Source organism: Mastigoproctus giganteus, chromosome 2 (assembly GCF_048544385.1).
Source record: "Mastigoproctus giganteus isolate SK-2022 chromosome 2, ASM4854438v1, whole genome shotgun sequence".
Taxonomy (NCBI): Eukaryota; Metazoa; Arthropoda; class Arachnida; order Uropygi; family Thelyphonidae; genus Mastigoproctus; species Mastigoproctus giganteus.
The window spans coordinates 145,645,149-145,669,104 of NC_143576.1; the positions used below are offsets into that span (position 1 = coordinate 145,645,149).

The following is a 23,956-nucleotide window of genomic DNA, read 5'->3' on the forward strand; positions in this document are numbered from 1 at the left end:
ATTTTAATTGGCTTTCAAAATTTAACGAATTATTATTTATTCTTATAATTAGATGTTCTAAATTATCTTAAGAGATTTTCTGCTGCAATATTTTTACTCTTGTTACCCCTCTCTTCCCTCCCTGTTTCGTTTGATTCTTAAGTTTAATTTCGACATTTTCGCTCTTGTCTTGCATTATTTTATTTTTTATTTATTTTTTTACACTCATTCTAATTTATTTGTACGGTTTTATATATATATATATATATATATATTTTTTTTTTTTATTTTTTTTAATTTATTTTTTTTTTTATTTTAAGATTGCTAAAATATAGTTTTAATATTGACTACGAAATTAAGTAAAGCAGCAACACAGGAAATGCAAATCTTATTATTATTCGGGCTCAACACAAAATATGAAGGTCTTTAGCAGAAGTGTTTCACAGCGTCCCATTTCAAAGGAATGACATGGAAACGCAAATATAATAATTGAGTAAAATTCTCATATAATATCCTGGAAAGAATATTTTGTGACAAATATCTTTCTTAAGAAATAGTAAGAGGATAAATAAATAAACAAAAATTCATTACAAAAGAGGCTTTCAGTAAGAGTTAACTTGATAAACCAATTATTACAATTCCACTGTGCGTAGGAAATTGAAAATGCCATCAAATGATTCATTATTTCTTAATTAAGATTAGTAATGCAATGCCCAAAATAAATCTAGTCACTGTAGTTTAGCAGGTTCAGGGACGTCGATAAGCTACAGCATGAGTTTATATATATATATATATAAAATCGCTACGACCAGGCAAGACAAGCTATCAGATGCTAGCAACAGGTCGCTGACCTCCTATACTAAGTGGCACACTCCGCCTTCCAGGCGACGGCCATTCAATACCAAGGGCGACGACTTCGGCTATTCAACAATGACCAATGAAACAAAAAGAATACAAACGCCTTCTACTTCTAATCAACATGACATTTTTTATAATAACCAGGGTCACCCGTCCACTCGGTGATAAAACATGTACTATCATGAAAACTAGTTGATTTTTCCAGCTATACTACAACTATTAATATAATCAAGTCATGGGTAGTTTGTGCGTTCTAATGATCAAAGAAAAGATAAACCAACCAACAAATACATAAATAAATAAATAAATAATGAACATAAAAATAAGAAACTGCGCAATGCATGCCACACGTCCAAAAAATAAAAATAAATAAAATAAAATAAAACAAAACAAAATGAAATGAAATGAAGTAGAGCTTTATTTGGAACCCAAAAATTAAAGCACAAGATATACTATAAGTTCAAGTATCCACTTTGGTAATAAATGAACTGTTCTTTCAATATTCCTTATACAGTACTAGCAATGGAAAGCAATGATTCCATTTGTTCCTCTGACACAAAAATGTGTTAAATGCAGATATCAACGTTAAATGTGATACCAACGCACTAATATGCACACCAACGTAGGAATAAACACGAACGATCTGAATCGTTCCCACTTGGTTAACCATTCCAAGAAAATTATTTTGGGACATACCTCGATGCTCACCGATTTCATTATTCGAGAAAAATCAGACAGCTCATTATAAATAATAATAACTGAACACGTGTAGTAGTCAGAGTTTCTCGACCAACAGTAACAACAGACATAACAACAACCCTGTGCACTTGGTACCAGTATCCGTCACGGGGTGGAAACCCCTATCAGAGAGAAATAATAATAATAAAGACAGCACAAACCAAGCTAGAAATATGGACAAAGAAGACACTCCATGACACATCAATATCACATAGATAAAATTGCTTCCGATGCATGGCTCACCAGCGGGACGCTCTTCTTCGAGACTGAACGATTCATGCTCGCTATCCAAGAGCAGGTAATCAATACCAGAAACTATAAAAAATACATCGCCAAGGGGCCCGGAGTGTCAGATGATACCTGGCCTCAGAAACGATCCAACACATCACTGCGGGATGCAAGGTGATCACCCAGACTGACTACGCTCGTAGACACGACCAGGTAGCCAGGATAATACATCAGAAGCTAGCAAGGAAATACTAGTTGATCAAAGAAAGTGTACCGTACTACAAGTACGAACCCCAAGCAGTACTTGAGACCGCCATAAAACGGATAGGACAATCCCGCACAACAGACCGTACATAACCCTTGTGGACAAGAAGGAAAAGGCTACCTATTTGATTGACAAAGCAGTGTCCAATACTGGCAATCTCCAGAAAACCATGAGGAAAAAATCAGGAAGTACACGAAAATAAAACAGGAGATCAAAGCAATGTGGCATATGCAACAAGTAAAGACCATCCGGATCAAAGTGTCAACCACCGGTATGGTGCCAAAGACCCTACATAACAGCCTAGCAGCAATAAGTCTCCCAGACAAATAGAGGAACTGCAGAAGTCGCAATCCTAAACACCTGTAGGATAGTCAGAGTTCTTCGACGAACAGTAACACCAGAAATAACAACAACCACCCTGTGTACTGGTAGCAATACCCTACACGAGGTGGAACCTCCAATCAGGGAGAAATAATATAACAACAATAATAATAATTTATTATTATTATTGTAATAATTGGAAATAATTTCCTATTGTTTCCTGAATAATAATCATAATAATCCAAGAAAACAGAGCACCAAGCCAAAAAAAAAATAATAATCTTTTTCAAGAGGAGTGTTTCCATTTACAATGGGTTTCCTCAGCCTACAAGTTATTTCTTGTTAGGAATTTTTTCCCGCCATAAAGTGCGGTTCTGGGTGTCTTGGTCGGTTAAGCCTCGGACTGTTATGCATTCCCGTACTCCATCCATTCATGTCCTCCTAGGTCTTCCTCTTCTCCTTCTTCCAGGATAGCCTTTGGATATCTGTTTTCTTGCATCCGTTTTACATGTTCATACCATGTTAGACGCTTTTCTTTGATGGTGTCAATAATAGTCTTTTTCACTTCCATTTTTTCCCTCATGTCTTCATTCTGTTTTCTGTCTCTTCTAGAAGTTCCTGCTGAGCGTCTCCAAAAATCCATTTCTGTGGAGAGCAATTTGTTTTCCGCTCGCCTATTCAATGTCCAGGTTTTCGCTCCATACAATAGAAGGCTTTGTACAATCGTTTGAAATATAAGTTTCTTTGTTTTATTTAGGATATTTTTGCTCCACAGAACAGAGTTTAACATGCCAATAGCCTTTCTGTCGTCTGCAATTCTCTTATTGATCTCTGCTTGGGATGATCCACCACTTTGTAAGATTGATCTCAAATATTTGAATTTATCGACTTGTTTGATTTTAAAACCTGCAATATTTAGAACGTGTCCTGGTCCTGAAGACAACATTTCAGTCTTGCTAAAATTGATTTTTAGACCCCATTGTTTATATTCCTCAAACAATTGACGACATGCATACTTTGCATCTTCTAAGTCTTGTGCTATCACCACCTGATCGTCTAAAAAAAGTAAATTGTGAATATAGGTGGTTCTTATTAATCGGCAATCCCATTTTATTGCATTTTTTTGACCAGGATCTTAGGCAGATGTCGATATAAATTTTGAAAAGTGTTGGTGACATGCAACAACCTTGTAATAAGCCTTTTGAAGTGTGGAATTCAGGTGACAAAGCTGATCCCACTTTAATTCCCTTAATAATGTTAACAGAAAACTTATGCTTCCCATAAGTTTTCTTGGAACACTGTCATATGCCTTTTCAAGGTCAATGAAAATCATAAAGATTTTTTTCCCTTTTGATCGGCAATTTTCAAGGATCTGTCGTACTGTTGAGATGTGGTCTATACATGACCTCCAGGCTGAAAAACCACTTTGTTCTTCTGATATCTCGATTCGGGCTTCTAAATGGTTCCTGATCCATTTTCCAAGGATCTTTAACAGCGGGTTCAGGACGCATATTCCTCTGTAATTTGAACAGCTTTTCCGACCGCCCTTCTTATAAATTGATGTAATATATCCTGTTATCATTTCTTTCGGTATTCCTCCTCCTCTCAGTATACTATTTAACAGTTTTTGTATCAGAACAGCCACTCCTCTTCCTCCATATTTCAGAAGTTCCATGTAAACTCCTCCAGGTCCAGGTGATTTGCCTTCCTTTAGCAGGAGTTCCACTTCCCTAACAGAAACTTTTAAGCCCGAGTCTTCTACACCAAAATCCTCCATCGTCTTGAACTCTTCCCGGTCTTCTTTTAAAAGCCCTTCATAGTACTCCGTCCAGTCTTTCAAAGGTATTAATTGCAAACCAGCATTGTGTTTATTCTGGTTTCTTAAGTCTTTAAGGATCTTCCACGATTTCGCTGATTGCTTGAAGCCCAATTTGCTATTAATTGTTGCGCATTTTCTTTCCCATTCTTCATTTTTTGCTTCTACTACCAACCGATTGGATATTTTCTTCTTTTCAACATAAATGTTCCTATATACATCATTCATATCATGCAGCCATTTCTGATATTCAAGTTTCTTTTCCTCTACAGCAGCTCTTACTTTCTCTGTAATCCAGGTCATTTTTGGTCCTTAGCTCTTCTTTTTTCCTAGGATTTCATAAGCTATTTTTTTAACAGTATTTTTTAAATATTCGTAGATTTCTTCAGTATTACCTTTTATCTCTATGTTAATTGCAGCATCCAGTCTCTGGGTGAAGTTTTTTCTAATGCTGTCGTCCTGGAGTAGGTCAACGTTAAACTGATCCACTTGTAGCATTTCTCCTTCCCTGCACTGTTGGTTGTCCACACACATTTTCTTAATCCAGTTCCACCTCAGTGTTGTTTTAACAAGGAAATGGTCAGATCCACATTCGGCTCCTCTATAAACTCTGACATCTTTCAATACATATTTCCCTGAATGTTTTGAAATAATGTAATCACTACATGATTAGACACTACATGGTCTGCATCAAGCTACATATATAAGATGGCTTCCAACGCATAGCTCACGAACGAGCTCTTCCCCGAGACTGAAGGATTCATGCTCGCCATCCAAGACCAGACGGGTATCACCAAGGATTACAGAGTGATAGATGATGCATGTCGACGATGCCACCTGGCCCCAGAAACAACAATCCAGCATATCACCGCGGGTTGCAGGATGACAACCAGACGGCGTACCCTCTCTGACATGACCAAATCGCGAGGATAACACCAACCAGAAGCTAGCGCAAAAATACCAGTTGATCAAAGAAAGAGTACCATATTACATTTACGAATCTCAGAACGTACCAGAGACTCCTACTCACAAACGATACTGGGCCGTATCATAATAACGGAGAAGACGACCCCACACAACGGGCAAAACATAACACTCATCGTTAAGAAGGAAAAGGCTAGCTATGCGATCGAGATAGCAATGCCCAACACCAGCAGCCTCCAGAAAACCTACAAGGAAAAGATCAGGAAGTATAGAGGCTTAACACAAGAAGTTGAAGAAATCTGGCGGATGGAACAAGTAATGGTCATCCCGATCACCGTGTCAACTACCGGCATGGTGCCATAAGAACCTAACAGTAATAGCCTCCCAGAAAACACCTATATGGACTCCAGAAAGCCGCGATCCTGAACATATGTAAGATAGTAAGAGAGTTGCTGCAACAGTGAGGTCTCGACCAACAGTAATAATAATAAGAGTAACTGGACACAAACAACCACGCCATGCACTTGGTACCAGTATCCGTCACGGGGAGAAAAAATACCATAAATAAGAAAAAGTTTATTTAAAATTTTTTTTAATAACAATAACTATAAAAAGTTATATAGAAACCATCACAGAAGGTGAATAATTATTCCTTTGTTATTCCTTTGTAATAACGAAGGAATAACCATTAACATCAAATGAAACTGTATTAAACATAATAAAAATTATAAGCACAATCAAACATAAAACTTCATTGTAATACACAAATATATAAAAGTATTAAAAATATTTAAATTAATCTCGGAGACCAGTGGTAGATTTAGGCATAAGCGGCTACTCAGGGATTCACAAATTACTATATCTAAGGCAATGTCAAGAGCTAACACTCTCAACACTGAAACATTCGCTTGTATTTCAGTAGTCCCAAGCAGTTTCTCCTATCTCCGTGACAGGAGAAAGCTACTTGGGACTACTGAAAGACAAATTTATTCCATTAATGCAATTCAAAATAACTTTCAGCACTGTTTTTTCATGCATGATGAAATACCGGTGCACTATTCGAAAACTGCCTGCAAATTCTTCGATGAAAATTTTCCAGGTTGATGGATAGATGCCAAGGGTTCCATGGAAGGGCCATCACGCTCCTCGGATTTAAAAACCCTTTGATTACTTTTGTAGGGATTCTTGAACGATTAAACATTCATTAAGAAGCACAGGTATCTTCTGGCGCTTTAGAAATCAATAAATAACATAGTCGGTTAGAGAATTTGAGAACATTTCTGAGGAACTATGCCTAGCGTGTTTTCGCCTGTGCCCAAAAGACTCCAATTTCGTAAAGATCAAAATGACAGTTAAATTGAACGGATGTGATTTTTTTTTGTTTTGTTTAAGTAAGCCCTTTCTATTGACTAGCATTAATTGAAATATATATTTAAAATTGTGTTATTATTTACAGTCAAACGTGTTTCCTTATTTATGGACCACCTGTATATATAGTATAAAGTTTTTGTGAAAGGAAGGGGACTTACTAAATAAACTTACGAGTAGTGAGATGTCACAGTCAGAAGGTAGCCATATTGGCATAAAAGAATCAAACGTACATCAAAATGTGAAAATCGCCAGTAATAAGACCCGGATTAACCTGTTCTCCAATATCGTGATCAAGTTCTTGGTATGAACATCTTTTTCTACATGCAGGCATTGAAAATTACGCTTTTTTATTAAAAATTAAATTTTGTTTTTGTTGTACTCATTATTAATATTATTTTCTATGTACAGTAAATTACATTGCAGTAAAGCGTTACACACGCTTAATATTATATATATTTTTTAAATTAAACATAACACCACGTTTTTATGAAAATATAAATGATTTTTACTGAGTAATAAAAGTTGGAAATTCTAAGCCTATCCCCTACCAACAAACCTATTTAATATGCATGTTCAATATACTAAATAATATTGCAGTATTTATGTCGACGTTTCGTATCCGACTTTGGGAATCCGTTATCAAGAAAAAAATTTGAAGGTGACTGAAATCAAATAAAACATTTAAAATCTAAATACCATAAAGTTAAGTGTTTAATTTAAAAATATTCATCCCATACAGTAATATTATAATACTAAAATATATTTTATCGTAAGACATCACTTGTGCAATACAATGCAAATATATCAATGACACCTTGCAAGCCGAGCCCTTCCTTTTTTCGTGGAGGTCTCCAGAAACGCAATTCTTGCGAATAGCGAGGTCACTACTGAACTATATATTTTCGCCTACTGACATTTCTACTGTGAAGTATCATGAAATTTTGAGTATCCCTTTGCACACTACTTGTAACCCCCATTTTAATATATTAACATGAATTTGTAAAACTTTGTTATACAATAGACATCTGAGGTCCCCACTTGTTTGATGCACATGCTGAATGAGGAAACTGAAACCATCTATTTCGATCAGCAGGAGCTAATTATTTTCTAAAGGGGCAAAAATAACTTTAACCCTCAAGTGTTTCTTCTTTTTTTTTTTTTTTTAATTTACTATAAAAATTCAATTCTACGAATTTCATTCCTTCTCGTCCGTGGTTCTAAATTAAAGATAAAACTTTTGGGTCTCTTTAGAATAATTTTAAAATTAAAATTTTCCAGAGCCTTAAAACAAAGTGCCTACTAAAGTATTACACGTTATATCTTATACAGGACATTTTATGCAGTTTAATTTAATTTCTACTAACGCTTATTCCCTCTCTGTAATATATAATGTCTCCCTCCCCCTCTCGTTCTCTGCAGCGTTTAAAGCTGCTACAAAAAAAATCTTATAGTGAAGCCGCATCCTCTCCACGTGTCTCGCTATTTTTCAAGGTCGTGTGTAATGGCCTACTGCCAAGAGTATGTTTAGAATTGGTGATGTAGAAAGACAATCTTATAGTCAGAATATAAAAGATCCTTCATTGGTAGGTAATCGCCATTACTCGTACGTACACACACCAAGAAAAATTTTATTTGCTTTATTCCATTTATTGCTACACGTGGTCCCAGAATTTCGAGAGGAGTTTAAATAAAATATCGGCCAGACCTGATACGATTAGTAACCCAACTTCTGCTTACCAGTAGTTTTGCGAACAGCATACAAACTACAGTACTTGAAAGCTCACTACTAAAACTCTATAGATTTTTTTTTTTTTTTTAAGCCACGCTCCCTTGCGTGGCCCTTTGCCTCCACTCCCCGGGCGGGAGGGGGAGGTGACTTCTGGTCTCCTCCTCCCCTCGCCGCCCCTCTCTTCCCTCTGGTGGGGCATGGGCCTGCTCCACTGATTTGGGGGTCATCTTCTCTATGGACCCCTTATTTCTGTCTTTTCCCCCAGTCTTCAGTCTCCCCACCCCTCTCTCTCTCTCTTTTAATTATAATTACTAGTGTCTGAACCATTGTTAAATTGCATGAGCCCTACACCCAAAAACTTAACTTCTATTTGCATAAATAGTACTTCTTATGGCTGACCCATAACTATAACTTTTTTTTTATTATTTTTTTATTTATGTTTTTTATTATTATTATTTATTTTTTTTTTTATTTTTTTTTTTAAGGTCCTTGCCACTGAAATCTCAGGAAATTAGGTGGCAGGACCTGCCAGAGTAAATAACTATAATACTGGTGTACCTGGTCTGCCTCCACGAGGCAGAGTGTGGACAACGTTGGGTCCCATTAGGGGCCCAGCGGCTAAATGACCAGAGGAACAACGGTACACGACACTACACATGTACAAAATCCATACACTTTTAAACCTCTGGCATTGACAGTGTTCTGTTTCACACCCACAATGTATAGCCCGCGGATATGGGGGAAACCCCTGGTGCCGTTTGACACTAAACACACTCTACACTCTACTAAAATTGGCATCAGCAAGTTAATGAATGATTAGCATTTTTGATGCATTTCCTAAAGTCTGGAAAAATAATCACATACAAGAATGATATCATATAGTAACAGCATTTCCTTATGTGAGGATAAAAATCTATAATGGCATATTTTTAGGCCTCCTCAAGTGATTTGGCTTACAGATTCATCGTATCAAAATCCAGCCAAGATTAGCAGGGTTTCGATCCATTTGCGATAATTACGAAGTAAATAAAATTTGTGACTGGAGAGGTAATAAACATTCTTATCCAAGTCATAATACTTCTCGAAATGAAAATGCTTTTATTTGGAGTGTAAGCAATCTAAAGCGATAAGGCTAGGTATAACATTTCGGTACATGGCGCATCTTAAATTGGTTTGTATGTACATGGGAAGAGAAACCTAACATCTATTCCTGAGACTGACTAAGTATCCTGAGGTATCTGAGAAAAGAAAAGGAAACCATCTGTTATTTAGTTTTTAGGAGCATTAGCAACTAAGGCCATATTGCTCCGGGGATATGCGGTGGTCATTCCCTGACCTTTCCGCATCCTCCGTATTTAGTGGTCACGGGCTCGAACCCCGGTCTAATCAAGAAGCGTGTGCTACGCACTGCTGCTCCTGCCCACCTGGCTACGGAGGCGCCAGGAAACCATCTGGAAATATGCAGAAAAATCTCTGAGATTTTTCTGCATATTCCCATAACATCCATCCGAGTTTCTGCAACGGTGACGTCTCCACTTCTGATATAAATATGATCTTTATTGTAAAGCACATCTAGAAATGCAGAAATAAGCACATTTTGGCCTCAGTTGCCCTTGTGAACTTAAACATCAATACGTTCCTTCTGCCTATGGTTCTGGCTAAAGATATCTGATTATACATTATGTGGTGAAAGCCTACATAAAATTGCAGTGTTTATCTGGTTGTTAAGAAATTGCAATTGTAAGCTGTTGCATGGTTGACCACACTAAATCGCAAATTTGGAAGCAACCTCCACACAATAACGGCTCATAATCCAACAGTAGAAACCTGTCTACAGAGAATCCTAGAGTTAGTTTTTTCTAGGCTATAAAGAAACAAATACACTTGTAATATCTCTGGACCGAATCAGAGGAGCCAACTTTCATAAATTCCACTGGGTATGTGGTTGCCCGCCTACATGTGTATGTGAAAACAAATTCCACAGCCTTACAAATTTCCCGATGTCGTTGAAGAACCGTAAAAATTTGGCCCTCTGAGGGGGAAGGGGGGGGGGAATCTCCAACCTTCACAATAAGCGCTCTAACGTTCTGCTATGATAACTAAATCAACTAATTTGTCGGATTTTCCCTAAACTAAGTAGGAAAATGGGTAGTGACAGATAACAGATTAGCGGATTTCAGAGGTTTGACTATCTTCTATGAGAACGGTGCGGTTCGTCACAAACTGACAGACTACCCGGCGGTTTTTCAAAGATTACGAGTGAACTGAACCTAAGTCAATAATTTGTAGAAGTAATTACTTTTGAAAGTTTCCTTAATTTGATTTATGACGTTTAAAAATTTATTCTCTGTTATACTGAATGAACTTTGTTTTCGCTTCTGTAAGAAGTAATATTTACTTGGCGTTTTAATTCATTTTATGCCGAGACTCTGGGAAAAAGGGATCTAGACCTTGATAAGTTCCATTTCTTTTTCCCCTAATACCAGATCCCTCGACAAAATTAATTGGTGACCTCGTTATATGTGTTAGTCGCCCCTAGTGTTCTTTTTTCTTTTTCGTCAGCCGTAATAATGAAATAGTTAAAACTTTCATAAAAATTTAAAGAAAAACTAACTTTGCGATCCCTCATGCAGCTGCGTCCATCCGTGTCTCCATAACTATAACCCTAGCCTTTGATTTTGTCCCTTCGTTTAAATAAAATAAAACCATGAACGGACATAAACAGTACGGTTCTAACGAATCATTCGCATTGAAAACACTGGCAGGATTGAACACGAGCCACTTTAAGTGCCTTAAAGTAGAAACATCAGCTCCATAATGTCTTACCTGTTTCGGAGGTGGATGAGGTAAACGATGCAGAAGTTAACGAACTACATTCGCTAACGCTCCGTCTTTTGTACAAGTGATCAACTCGAACTCCAAGCTGATCCAACTTTCTTCGAAGATACCTCTGTTCCCGTAACAACTGGTCTTTTTGAAACTGTTGTTTCCTTTCCTTCTCTTCGAGACTCTGGAAAAATAACAAAAGTAAAAAAAAAAATTGACCATTCGCTCAAAGCAATTCTCTTTTGTTTCTCCATTCTGCAGGAAAGTAAAATGTTAAGCTTACAATATTAAATTTAACTTCTTAGGCCATTACTGGTATCCAATGCAAACGCATGAAAGAACATCACATTAGTGATTCTCCAAACGCGGTCCATGAAGCGATCCAAAATGCAAGTTGCTGATACGCAGCGCTACAAGCAAATGGATTTTTTATGGGATAACAAGCTGGAGCGGTTACCCCATAACCTTAATCAAACTCACGAGATCTTTCCCACCATTGACTCTGAATTCAGTGGTGGGAAAGATCTTGTGAGTGTGATTAATGATACGATACAGGACCATCTCGATAGGAACGGTATCCTTAATGGATCACAAATGGGTTCGTGAAGGAAGGTCTTGCTTGACCAATGTGGTAAATTACTATGACGGAGTATTATAAAAACAGTTAGACGGAGGAAATAATTTCGACATAATTTACATGGAGTTTAGTAAAACTTTTGATACAGTTCACCATGAAAGACAATTGGGTAAACTGGAATTACTAGCAAGATGAAATTACTAGCACCATGAAAGACTTGAATAAACTGGGGTAAATTGGAATTACCAGCACGATTCTTCGTTGTATAGAGATCAGGTGATCCAGACGTTGCAATTTGGTTAAAGGATGGTAAACAGAAGGAAGCCATACATGGACATTAAGAAATGACCAGTGCAGTAAATGGAGTCCTTCAGGATTCAATGATGGGAACACCTGTATCTAATCTACCTTAATGACACCGACGAGGGAATACAACAACGAAAGTTGTTATTTGTTATTTGGTTTTTTTTTAGGAGCATTAGCAACTAAGGCCATATTGCTCCAGGAATATGCGGTGGTCATTCCCTTGACCTTTCCGCATCCTCCGTATTTGGTGGTGACGGGCTCGAACCCCGGTCTAATCAAGAAGCGTGTGCTACGCACTGCTGCTCCTTCCCACCTGGCTACGGAGGCGCTACGAAAGTTGTTACGACCTCGTCGTACTGCTCCAAAATAACATGGATCGGTTCCATATTCTTAAAAGTGGCAACAAAAAAAAAAAGGTTTAATACTTCTATATGTTATAAAGTTTTGAATCTGGAGACCAGAAATATGGGAGTTATTTATAAAGCTAGGAAGTGACGAATTAAGTGACTTACTTCAGGACGAAAATACTTAGGGTTATGATACGATCATATGTAGAATTTACGTTATTATTATTATTATCATCAGTTTATTTCTCTTAGGAGAACACCCGATTACAGCCACTGGCTAGGGAGTGATCCAACTATGTGATCCAAATATACAACTATGTTACAAAATGTAATACAATTATAAAATACATGAAATACATAATATCTGATTTATAAGTACATTTTATCTGGAATATAAAATATTTGAGTTATTAATTACTCGCAAAGGCCTTTACTACTTAACTACTGTAATCTGGTAAGAACATAATACCGTGACAATTTAAGCATACCTTCTGCTTAAACACACACAAGTGGGAGTTTCACCATATTTACATAAACACAAATATTTACAGCCGAACAACGTACAGCATATGAAACAACAAGACAACAGGAATGACCACCATACAGTAAAATGAAATTTGAAAGTTCAATTTTCCAGCAGTCGTCTTCTTCGGTGGGGATTAGAGTGGAGTAGGTAGGTACCTATTTCTTGATCATGTGCTGATAAGGCCAATTTGAGGCGTATAACCGCCTCAAACAGGTTTCAAGTTGCTAATCCTTCACAAGCAGGCAAGACATAAACCGTGCACGTTAACGTCAAAGTAACTAAGGCTATGAGGCAACAGTATATGAATGTCTATAAACTGCGTATTCTGAGGTATATTTGCCTGTTTTCGGAAGAATAAAAACTGCAACCTTCGCCTGAGACTTGACTTATCGCGATGTGAAAAAGACCCATAAAATTTCTCACATCACTGAATGGATTCGGACCTGGGCATTTACTTCCTATATTTCTGTTCTCCATATTCAAAGTCTTATAACATATAGAAATATTAAACGAACCTAAGGGAGTAATAAACGACTTGATTCCATGGGTAGAGTGTTGTAAAACACTGGAATTACTCCCACTGTGACCCAGACGAAGAGTTTAGCAAAGTGGAATTGGAAAGTTACTTTTTTGATTATGGGAAAAGTATGAATGGAGGGAGGGGGGGGAGAACAGTTTTGTTTTTTTTTTGGGCAGGGGCATACAATGTCCGCTACCGTCCATCCTATGGCCATTCTGGTGTCAATGTCAAAAAAGTAAATTTTTGACAAAAGAAAATCCTAAAGAGTTTTTTTCAACGACCATTGCATAGTGGACGCGTCACAGTAGGTTATTTTTCGGCAACAGTCACTGCGTTCGAGGCAGAATGCATCGATGGGCCTCTTCAACGCAATTTAGAGTTATATTAAACTGTCAACCAAAAACTACATTCATTTTGCGGAAGTGTATAATAATAGAGCTGGTGATAATCGTGCAGTCAGATATGAAGTTCTCTGAGCAATGCAAACAGACTGCCAGGCCAGCTCATGGGATTTTATCATTGATATATAGGAACGATTTTGGAATGGATAAAGAGGCGATTATCCCACTGTAAAGGCATCTTGAGTACTGCATACGGGTCTAGAGGCCTCATTTTAGGAATGATAAAGATATGCTGGAAATGGTGCAGAGAATGGCAACGAGATTAGCGAAGGGAACGAAAGGGTGGCCTAAAAAGGCTTCAGTTCTGCAAACTGCAGTGTCTGGATCACCTCAATCAAATCACGTGCGAGGTGACGTGATTGTGGTGTCAAGCTCAATGCTGATGGCTTTTGCTCAGACTACACATAAATAAATTCAAATTGAGGAAGGGTGGCTGCAGGACAGATGTGCAGAGGTTTGCTTTCAGCCAGCAGTTGGTTAACTGTTGGAACAAGCTTCCATCTGTTGTGGAAATGGGTAGTTTGAATAAATGCTGGGAAAAACTAGACAAATTATTGGACTGGATGGGCAGTGATATGGTATTTTTTTTTTTTTTTTTATTTTGGCTGATGCGTTTAGCTTGCTTTCTTGCATAATTTGCTACTTCTTCAAGCAAAGAAAAACAGTTCACTTGCAATTCTTAATTAACAATATTAATGAAAAACAATAAAAAAAACTTACTTTTATGAAACCTTTGGCTTTTGTGAGTAGACCCAGTGTCGTGTGGCGACTCGACTCCGGACCCAATGGAACCATTTCCTTTAACTTTTCCAGGCAGTTCCGTAGGTGAGCTCTCCTATAATAAAAAGAATTTTTTTTTCTACTTGAAAATACCACTCAAAAGGTGTAACTAACTAACTAACTCACACTCTCTCTCTCTCTCTCTCTCTCTCTGTTACAAATGTTTTTTTCTTTTTCCTTTTTTTTATGAAACCCCTACATACACAAAGAACCTATAGCACTTAGCATCGTGCATGGATTAAAGCTGCAGAAGATACTTGTTGAGACTGGACTTGAATTTCTGTTGATTGTAATTTTCAAAAAGGCACGTGAAGAAAGGCTCTATTAGGGAATAAAAAGTAGAAGGAAAAAATGAGGAAGAGAAAATCTTAGTATTGGTATCATGAGAGGGCAGTGGATGGATGTTGACTGGTTGAGACATGCATTCGGACCGGTTTTGAAGAGCCGTGGAATTGCAGAAACCAAATAAGAAGACTAGTGTCCAAGGAAGTATCTATAGAAAAGGTACGCAGCAGAAACTGAGGTCTATGACAATGGTGGTAAGACTGAGTAATTTACCTGACTGCCCTCTATTGAATAGTCCAGAAACTTGAGAGATTTTGAGGGCAATCCAGAAGTGGGTACACTATTCCATGCTAGGGTGAGTATAATTGTTTAGAAGAATGTAACGCTGAAAGCGAAAACTAAATCCTAGGGTTTTTTTTTTATGCAGAGGAAAGCAATATTTGTGATATGCTTACGCAAAGAAAGATTAGAAGTCTGGGTAAACCTTTATAGAAATATCTGACCTAGTATAGAAATCTAAGTGCCAAAGATGAGCATAGAACAATAGACTTATTTTTTTTTTGCCAGAAATAAGACAGGACTGAGTTTTAGAAGGACAGAAGTTAAAGTTTTCTTCACCACATTTGGAGAATTACTAGGAGAACAGCATTAAAGAAATGGTGGTGTATACTCAAGAAGCTTAAGCTGTTTGCGAAGGGCCAAGTTTCTCAAACTAAAAGTGGAATGTAATGTGCTATCATCAGCAAAACAATGGCTAGGATTTCCAGTCAGTGGAAAAAGTTCAATAATACACAAAACGAAAACAATGGGAGAGAGAAATGAACCTTGAAGAACACCAGCATAATTGGAGAAGTTTAAGGCTGAGCTGGACAGGTATTTGGATCGAACGCAGGGGTGAAATGGGAGCGTTTTTTTTTTTTTTTTTTTTTGGCTGATGCTGCATAAGCTTGTTTTCTTGCATCATATGCCTCTACTAATGCTAAAGTTAAAAGACAAAGAGCCGTTTACCAACACCTGCCTTGATCAGTCAGAGAGAAAACTGGATCCCCAATTGCAATAAATAGTTGGCAGTCCATCATAAAGAAGGGAGCTTGTTTAGACCTTTATACATAACACAAAAAAAAAAAAAAAAAGCCTTAGAAATGTCAAGTGCGACTACTTGAGTTTCATTACACTTTTCCTTCGAATCCGTCCAAAGATGGATAACACAAAAAGCAATACATCACCAGTGGATCGACACTGACGGAATCCATACTGGCGATGGTGAGTTTAAGGTTTACGGATTTCTTCATTACTTTGGAAGGAGTAGAGGTAAGTGCAGTGGGACGATACCTTTAAGTAGATGGATTTATCATTCTTGTTAATAATCGGCTAGGTATAAGAAAATTTCCAAGCAGAAGGAAAAATACCAGTGGAATAGGAAAGTGTAAAAAGGCGACAGAAAACATGAGTAATCTGAGGAGCAGGAGCAACACACTCCACTCAGGAGCGTTGAGTGGAGTGTGTTGGGTATAGCAGAAGATAATTTAACTAGATAGTCGGTACAGGAGTTAGAAGAAAATATAGGTTAGTGAGTTAACTTTATCTTTAGCCCAGGTTGCAACAGAATAAGGTCGTAAACAGAGGTGGGAGTATACATGGACAGAAGTTGTGGCCAATAGCAGTAGCAAGAGACCAGAAAGCTCTGCCATTTAAATAAGAAGCAACTTCCAAAATAACAAAATGGCTATTTTATTATTTTTTTTTAGGAGCATTAGCAACTAAGGCCATATTGCTCCGGGGATATACGGTTGTCATGTCATTCCCTGACCGTTCCGCATCCTCCGTATTTGGTGTTCACGGGCTCGAACCCCGATCTAATCAAGAAGCGTGTGCTACGCACTGCTGCTCCTGCCCACAGAGAGGCGCCAGTTCAGATGGATTAGTAAGTGTTTTACGATTGTAAAGGCTTTTGTGCAAGCAAAAAATAATGCTGGAGATTTTGATACAATGGGCTTGTATCCACATCTCCAGCATTATTTAAGTTGCTATATTCTTATCTTGAATATCCTTAGCATATTTTTGGAAAACCAACGTTGAGATAAAGAACGATATTTTAGGGTGTAATGTGGAATAAAGTATACCATCCTTACCAGAATCATTTCAATGACACGATCTATGCAAGCAAGCACGGGGATCGGAATGTTTAAAACAGTATCTAACTAAGGAAAAGTGAAATAGAAATCACGAAAAGATTTCTTCGCACTCTTTTAATGCCAAACGGCATGAGGGTGAGAACGCCCATGAGAAAAAGAGAGAGGCTCCAATGAAGAACAAACCAAGTTTGATCTGAGGTGCCTCGAGGCCCACTAATACTGACCCTGTACTTTGAAACACTGTTGTGGAGGAAAAGATCAAGAGTGTTGTGTGTGGTTAGGATTGCCTGTTAATCTGGTATCGAGGTCTTCAGTAATCGTAAAATCTTCAGTATCTCATATAGCTGGGTCCGTTTAACTAGAACACTGAAACCACTAAGAGTTGTGAACATTAAAATCACCAAGAAAAGTTACCTCGCCCTTAGACCCGACTGGAGAGTACGATAGAGGCAACAGATGAATTTGACAGAATGAGGTAGAGCGAGATATATATTTTAAGCCAGAGGAGATCAAAAAGAGGAAAATCAAAATTGGGAAGTCTGAAGCAAGAACTATCAGAATGAACATATGCACAAGTACAATGTTTGAGCACTCGTAGGTAGCACAGTTGGTATAATCACCGTTCTCCCCACACCGGCTGGAAAAGACACGAGTTAGAATCATGGGAGAAATTTTTATGGATCTTTTTCACAACGTAGCTCAGTTATTCGGTCTCAGGTGATGTTGGCATGGTTTTTCTCGTCGAGCAAAAAGCAAATCGACCACAGAACACGTAATTTACAGACATATTATATATGGCGCAATATGGCCAAAGGTGGTGTACACCTACACCACCTTTGAAGCGAAAGGCGAATAAGTAATACAGCGAATAATTAGAACAACTAGATCAGTAGTGGTTGAGGCAAACGATAATTGAGAAACTCTGTCAGCAAAGTAAGCTTAGACTGGCAGATTGTAGTTGAAAAATGAACATCAATGAGACTGGAACTGAGACCAAGTACATTTGTAAAACGAATGAGGAAGTTTTTGGGAGGTAAAGATCTTTTTACGTATAAGTTTTTCTATTAGAACAAACTTATCTATGAAAGTCATGATACAATTAACAGATAAAGTAAAAGTAAAGGAGAGGAATGCATTAATTTAATAAACATTTTGGATATGTTGTAGATACAGCAAAATTATACCCAGATATTTTACATAACGTGGACTCGACATACCTCCCGCGTACACACTACTCGAACTCTCTCCCGTCACCAGCAGACACAGTTGAGGCAGGGAGATTATACACTAGATCAGGGGCGGCCAACGAGTCGATCGCGGATTTAATTTCGGTCGATCGCGACGAATTTTAAATATACAGTCATCCCTCGATTTGTGCACCTTGTGCAATGTAATTTTTGAGATGGTAGATCGCGGCACATTTTGAAGGAAAAAAGTAGATCGCATCACAAATTAAGTAGGCCTCTCCTGCACTAGCTGATACAGATGCTTCCTAAAGAGTTAGCAATATGTTGGGTCCGGTGGACTGTCTAGCGGCCGGCATGCGAAAACCGTTTTAAAGCTGCAAGCTCGAAATGTAAGGAATACTAGATCTCACTATGATGCCCAGAAATGGGGGGAGGGATTGCCGGAACTTTGCTATGGAGACTAAACATGGGTTTTGCCAATTCAAGCTTCCAATATGCAAAATAGTGGCGGTATTCCATCCGAAGATGAGAGCCATCTAGTATTGCCTGGTGACAGAGGGACAGCAATTGAAAGCATGAGTGCAGCCGATTCTTATTCGTGAGAAATAAGCCATGATTGAGTAAATAACTGTAGTTAACCTGGTTTTACCTCCCACTGGAGATCAGCATTTAAGGAACTTATGGTGAATATTCAAGAGTTTGTGGCTGTTTGTGTAGGAGGGTGGGTCGAAACAGAAAGTGAAATAGTGTACTATCATCAGCAAAACTGTGAATAAGATTTGCAGTCAATGGTAGGTCTTTTAATATAAAGGAGAAAAAGAGTTGGTGAAAGAACAGAAACTTGGGAAATTCCCAACATCAATTGAGAAGTTTGAAGACAAGTTATATTAGGTTCCCCTGTAAATGATTACATCTAACCATATATTTATTTTGTCTGTAAATTGCGTATGTTCTCAATTCGATTTGCCTGTTTTGCTGGATGAAAAAAACCCCAATTTCTGGGGGGGGGGACTTTGCTATCTACGCCTGAGACCGACTAACTCAGCCACAGAGTGAAAAAAAGCCCACTAAAGTTTCTCGCGTCATCGATGGGATTCGAACCCAGGCCATTTCCACCGGGGTGGGGAGGACGGTGACGATACCACTGTGCTACGCGCGCAGACTCTTGAAGACACAGTCGTCAATCACTGCAAGGCCAACAAATTTAAAAATTTTTTTCTTCCTCACAATGAAATGCAGACATCGGAAAAAATTAGTTGCGGTGTGATTTTAATTTAATAATATGTAACCTCGTCCTTCGGCACGAATCATTTCATGAAAATTTTCATAGCAACAATTGATATAGGGGTTTATCTTCATGAAAACGGATCCGATATATGGAAAACATTTGACGCAGTCGAATTGTCATGAGCAAGAGTGAAGGGGCATGCGCTCTTTGGGTGGACCGGGGTTCAAACCCGTTACTGCTAAATACGATTAATGTTTGTATTGATAATTCATTGTAAACTTCACTGACCTGGTGGTCGTGCCGGGGTATAAACAAGAAAATTTTTATAAATATCAATACTTTTTTTGTCAATTACCAATCTATATAAAATATTTAATAGTCATTACTGTATAACTATTATATTAAAATTCAAGAAAACAGTAATTATAATAACACTGACAATACGCTGTGATTACATGTTGGCATTTTACTCTTCACTTTTATAATGCAATTGGCACTTCTACTACGTTCTTGAAAAGGAAGGCATGGCAACATGGCTTGATTTCAGTGGCGACGCCACTTTTCACTTGATCAGGAATGCTAACCGTCACAACATTCGTGTGTGAGGCACCGAAAATTTTTAACAAGTCACAGAACATGAGCGGGACTTTCCAAAAACATACCTTTTTTTTTTTTTTTTTTTTAATTTTTCACATCAGAAAATATATAGACCTTTCTCTCTTTTTTTTTTTTTTTTATGTAAAGACGATCAATGGGAATATATCTATCCGGACATGCTCACACTAAATTGAATTACTCGACTTCACGGAGTTTATTCTGATTTCATCTTCCAAAACATATGGAAGATGAGCCTCCTCGCTTTCGTTTGGAAGTATAACACACTAACGCAGATAAAGTCACATTTAGTGCAGTTGTTAAAACGTCAGCGATGGATGAGACGAGATATCGAAGATGATGAATTTGAGCCAAAGTAAGGCTTTGGCTGTAAACTGCATGTATTCAGTTCGCTTTTTCATTAAATGAAAATCACAAGTTCAGGGAAATTCCATGCAACCCTCGCTCGAGACGAACTAATCTAGTAATAATGAGAAAAAAGCCCATAAAACTTCCGCCTTGACAAGATTCGAACTCGGATCTCTTCCTCGCAGTATGGAAAGACAACAATCTAACTCACTTGCTACTCGCGGGGATCGACATGTGACGCTTCTGGTTTCCTGGTCTTCAAACAAAACAAAACGCGACTTTTTTTTTTTGTGATGCTATATACCGCGTTTGTGCCACCACCATTGTCAACAGAAAAGCAAATTACCAGACATACTGGCAAAGGTCTGGGAAGAAACGGACGACTGAACTGACTTACGAAACTCGCATAGAACATTTGTAGGACCATAGGACACTTCCGGAGATTCTTAGTCCAACAATGCATATATCGACAACAATAAATGCCAATTTTCATTTCTATGATTTTTTTTGAAACTGTACATTGTTTTTTTCTAAATTACTCTGTAAATAACAATATAAAATTTTATCGAAATCTATACAGGTGGTGATATTTCGAAAATGTGAAACTTCCTTAACTTTTGCAAAAGAATGTAGTTAATAAATACACTTGTGTCAAAATTTAAGGACTAGTCAGGTTTTCACCTGTAGCTTCTCATAGGGGTGGCCTGGATATGGGAAAAGCATACCAAAGGAACCTCGTGAGGTACAGAAATGATGAAGGAAACAACACCGACACAACAACGGAAACAAAACGGTACAGAGAGACTTTATTCAAAAATGGCAACATAGCACTGGCTGCCATGATACAGATGCATCACTGCCAAATATGGAACAAAGGGAAGAGGTGGTCCTCAGTAGGAGATATGGCCACCCCTAATGTCGATGCAGGCTTTGCAATGCCTGTCCACACTTACTGATAAGTTCTTGTGGCAACATCGTCCATTTCCCCTGTCAGCGCCATCTTCAGTTGGTGAACATTTTCTGGTGGGTGTGGACGTGCAGCTAGGCGTCTCCCCAGAGCGTCCCATATGTGTTCGATGGGATTTAGATCGATGGAACGGGCAGGCCAATCCATACGAACAATGTCCTCACTTTCCAAAAGCATATCAACAGCTGCAGTGTGGTGTGGCGTTTTCATCCATAAACACGAACTCGGGGCCAATGGCACCTCCGAACAGTAGCGTGCACCGGTTACAGTACCGCCTCCCCAGACGAGAATACCTCGACCACCATATCGATCCCTTTCGGTTTTGTTGTTATTATTTGGTTTTTAGGAGCATTAGCAACTAAGGCCATATTGCTCCGGGCATATGCGGTGGTCATTCCCTGACCTTTCCGCATCCTCCGTATTTGGCGGTCACGGGCTTGAACCCCGGTCTAATCAAGAAGCGTGTGCTACGCACTGCTGCTCCTGACTACCTGGCTACGGAGGCGCCTCCCTTCCGGTGATGTTTGCTGGGTGATACCGTGTGCCAACCTCTCGCCAGATTAGCTGACGTCCAGAATCGCTGCTGAGACTGAATCTTTCATCAGTAAATAAATAAATAAATAAATTTTCTGTTTATACTCCGGGACGACCAAACGGTCAGAGGAGTTTACAAGATACACAGAATACAAGAAACAGCACTGTATTCAGCAGTCACGGGCTTGAACCCCCGTCACTCAAGGCACATATACTTATGCACCCGCGCGCCTGAGTACCTTAAGTAAAGATTTTGTGGTTGTTGTCTTTAGAAATAGTGTTGGTCCTTAAGTTTTGCACACCAGTGTATGTCAAGTTCTGCGTTGCTAGTTAAGAAAATTAAAATCCAATCTGAAAGAAAAATGACTTCTCTCTCTCTCCTCACCTTTTTCCCACGTTCACATGGGGTCGACATTCCCTTCCTTAAATCTCTTCAACCATTCCTTTCTAACCAGGGCTTCCTCCATCCTCTCTCTTTCAAATCCTCTGCCACCTTGTCCTTCCATCTCAGCTTAGGTCTCCCCCTCTTCCTCTTCCCTATCACCTCCAGCTTTTCACACCTCTTCCCTACATACTCCTCACTTCTTCGTTCCACATGACCAAGCCACCTCAACCTAGATTCCTGTATTTTTTTACTCAGAGGCTCCACCTTAACCGTACCTCTAATGTAGTCATTTCTTAACCTGTCCTTCCTCGTCACACCACACATCCATCTCAGCATCCTCATCTCCGCCACTTCCATCTTCTTCTCCTGGGCCCTTATAATCGCCCATGTCTCAGCACCGTACATCAATGCGGGTCTAACCACAGTTTTATACACTCTTCCCTTCATTCTACAATTAACTTTATCACACAACACCCCACTCATCTTTCTCCAGTTCAGCCATCCACATTGCACCCTGTGCTGTATTTCTGCACTCAATCCCCATCCCTCTCAACGTTCGATCCCAGATGCTTAAATTTCGAAACAGATGTTAGCTTTTCCTCCTGCAGTTTTATAGAACTCTCAACTTCTCCATTCAATACCATATATTCTGTCTTTGTTCTACTTATCCTCTTGCCTCTATCTTCCAACGCTTTCCTCCATTCCTCCTCTGCCCTTCCTTGGGATGATTCGCACAGTACAATATCATCCGCGAACAGCATACTCCATGGTGCTCTACTCTTCACTTCTCTCACCAACACATCCATTACCAGATCAAACAGATATGGGCTGAGAGCTGATCCCTGGTGCAGTCCATCTTCTACAGAGAACCCCTCAGTCATACCTACACTGCTCTTAACCTGAGTCACCGCTCCCTCGTACATATCCTTCACAAGCCTTACGTACTTTTCCGATGTACTCTTCTCCCTCATACATCTCTATACCTCTTGTCTGGGCACTCTATCATATGCTTTTTCCAGGTCTATAAACACCATGTGCAACTCTACTTGCATCTCCCTGTATCTTTCCATCACCTGCCTTAAAGCAAAGACCGCATCTGTTGCTCCTCTTCCCGGCATGAAACCAAACTGTTCCTCTCCTATTTCCATCTCCTGCCTTAACCTTCCTTCCACAATTCTTTCCCAGATCTTCATCGAATGAGACATTAACTTTATTCTCCTGTAGTTCCCATATTCCTGCACATCACCCTTTCCTTTAAAGATTGGCACAAGTATATTTTCCCTCCACTCATCGGGTATCCTCTCTCCTGCTGCCACAATTTTTCCATCAAGTCCCATAGGATATCGATCCCTTCTTCTTCCAGACTACTCCATACCTCTACTGGTATCTGATCAGCACCTACTGCTTTCCCTCTCTTCATTTTTCTGAGTGCGCTTTCCACTTCTTTCCTGCTTATGCCTTCCACTACTCTCACATTCATCTCTCCATCCTCGCATAGTGCTCTTGGGTTTTCCTCATTTAATAGCTTCTTAAAATAGTCTTTCCACCTTTCCTTAACCTTCTCCGGGTCCTGTATGAGAGGTTACTCCCCTCTCATCTTTTATCTGTTTTACTGATGAGAACTCCTTCGATGCCTTATCTCTCGCTTCATCTTATTCTACCAAAAATATTTTAAAAAATAAAAACTAATTAAATGCACAACACTAAACTTTAATAGAAAGAAACTATACAGAAATTGGCAGACGTTTTTAGCTCATTTT

The 23,956-nt window shown here is 38.7% G+C and overlaps 1 protein-coding gene across 2 annotated transcripts in view; it reads right to left on the minus strand.

Moving 5' to 3' along the window:
* The window catches only part of LOC150089641 (max dimerization protein 1-like), a 135,149-nt gene that overhangs the window by 15,975 nt on the left and 95,218 nt on the right, over positions 1 to 23,956 (minus strand). For both annotated transcript variants that reach the window (XM_090368706.1, XM_090368705.1), the window contains 2 exons: positions 14,453 to 14,567; positions 11,056 to 11,239 (listed from right to left, as the gene is read on the minus strand). In XM_090368706.1, the coding sequence (XP_090224832.1) occupies positions 11,056 to 11,239; positions 14,453 to 14,567 (299 nt within the window). The remainder of the gene's footprint in view (positions 1 to 11,055; positions 11,240 to 14,452; positions 14,568 to 23,956) is intronic.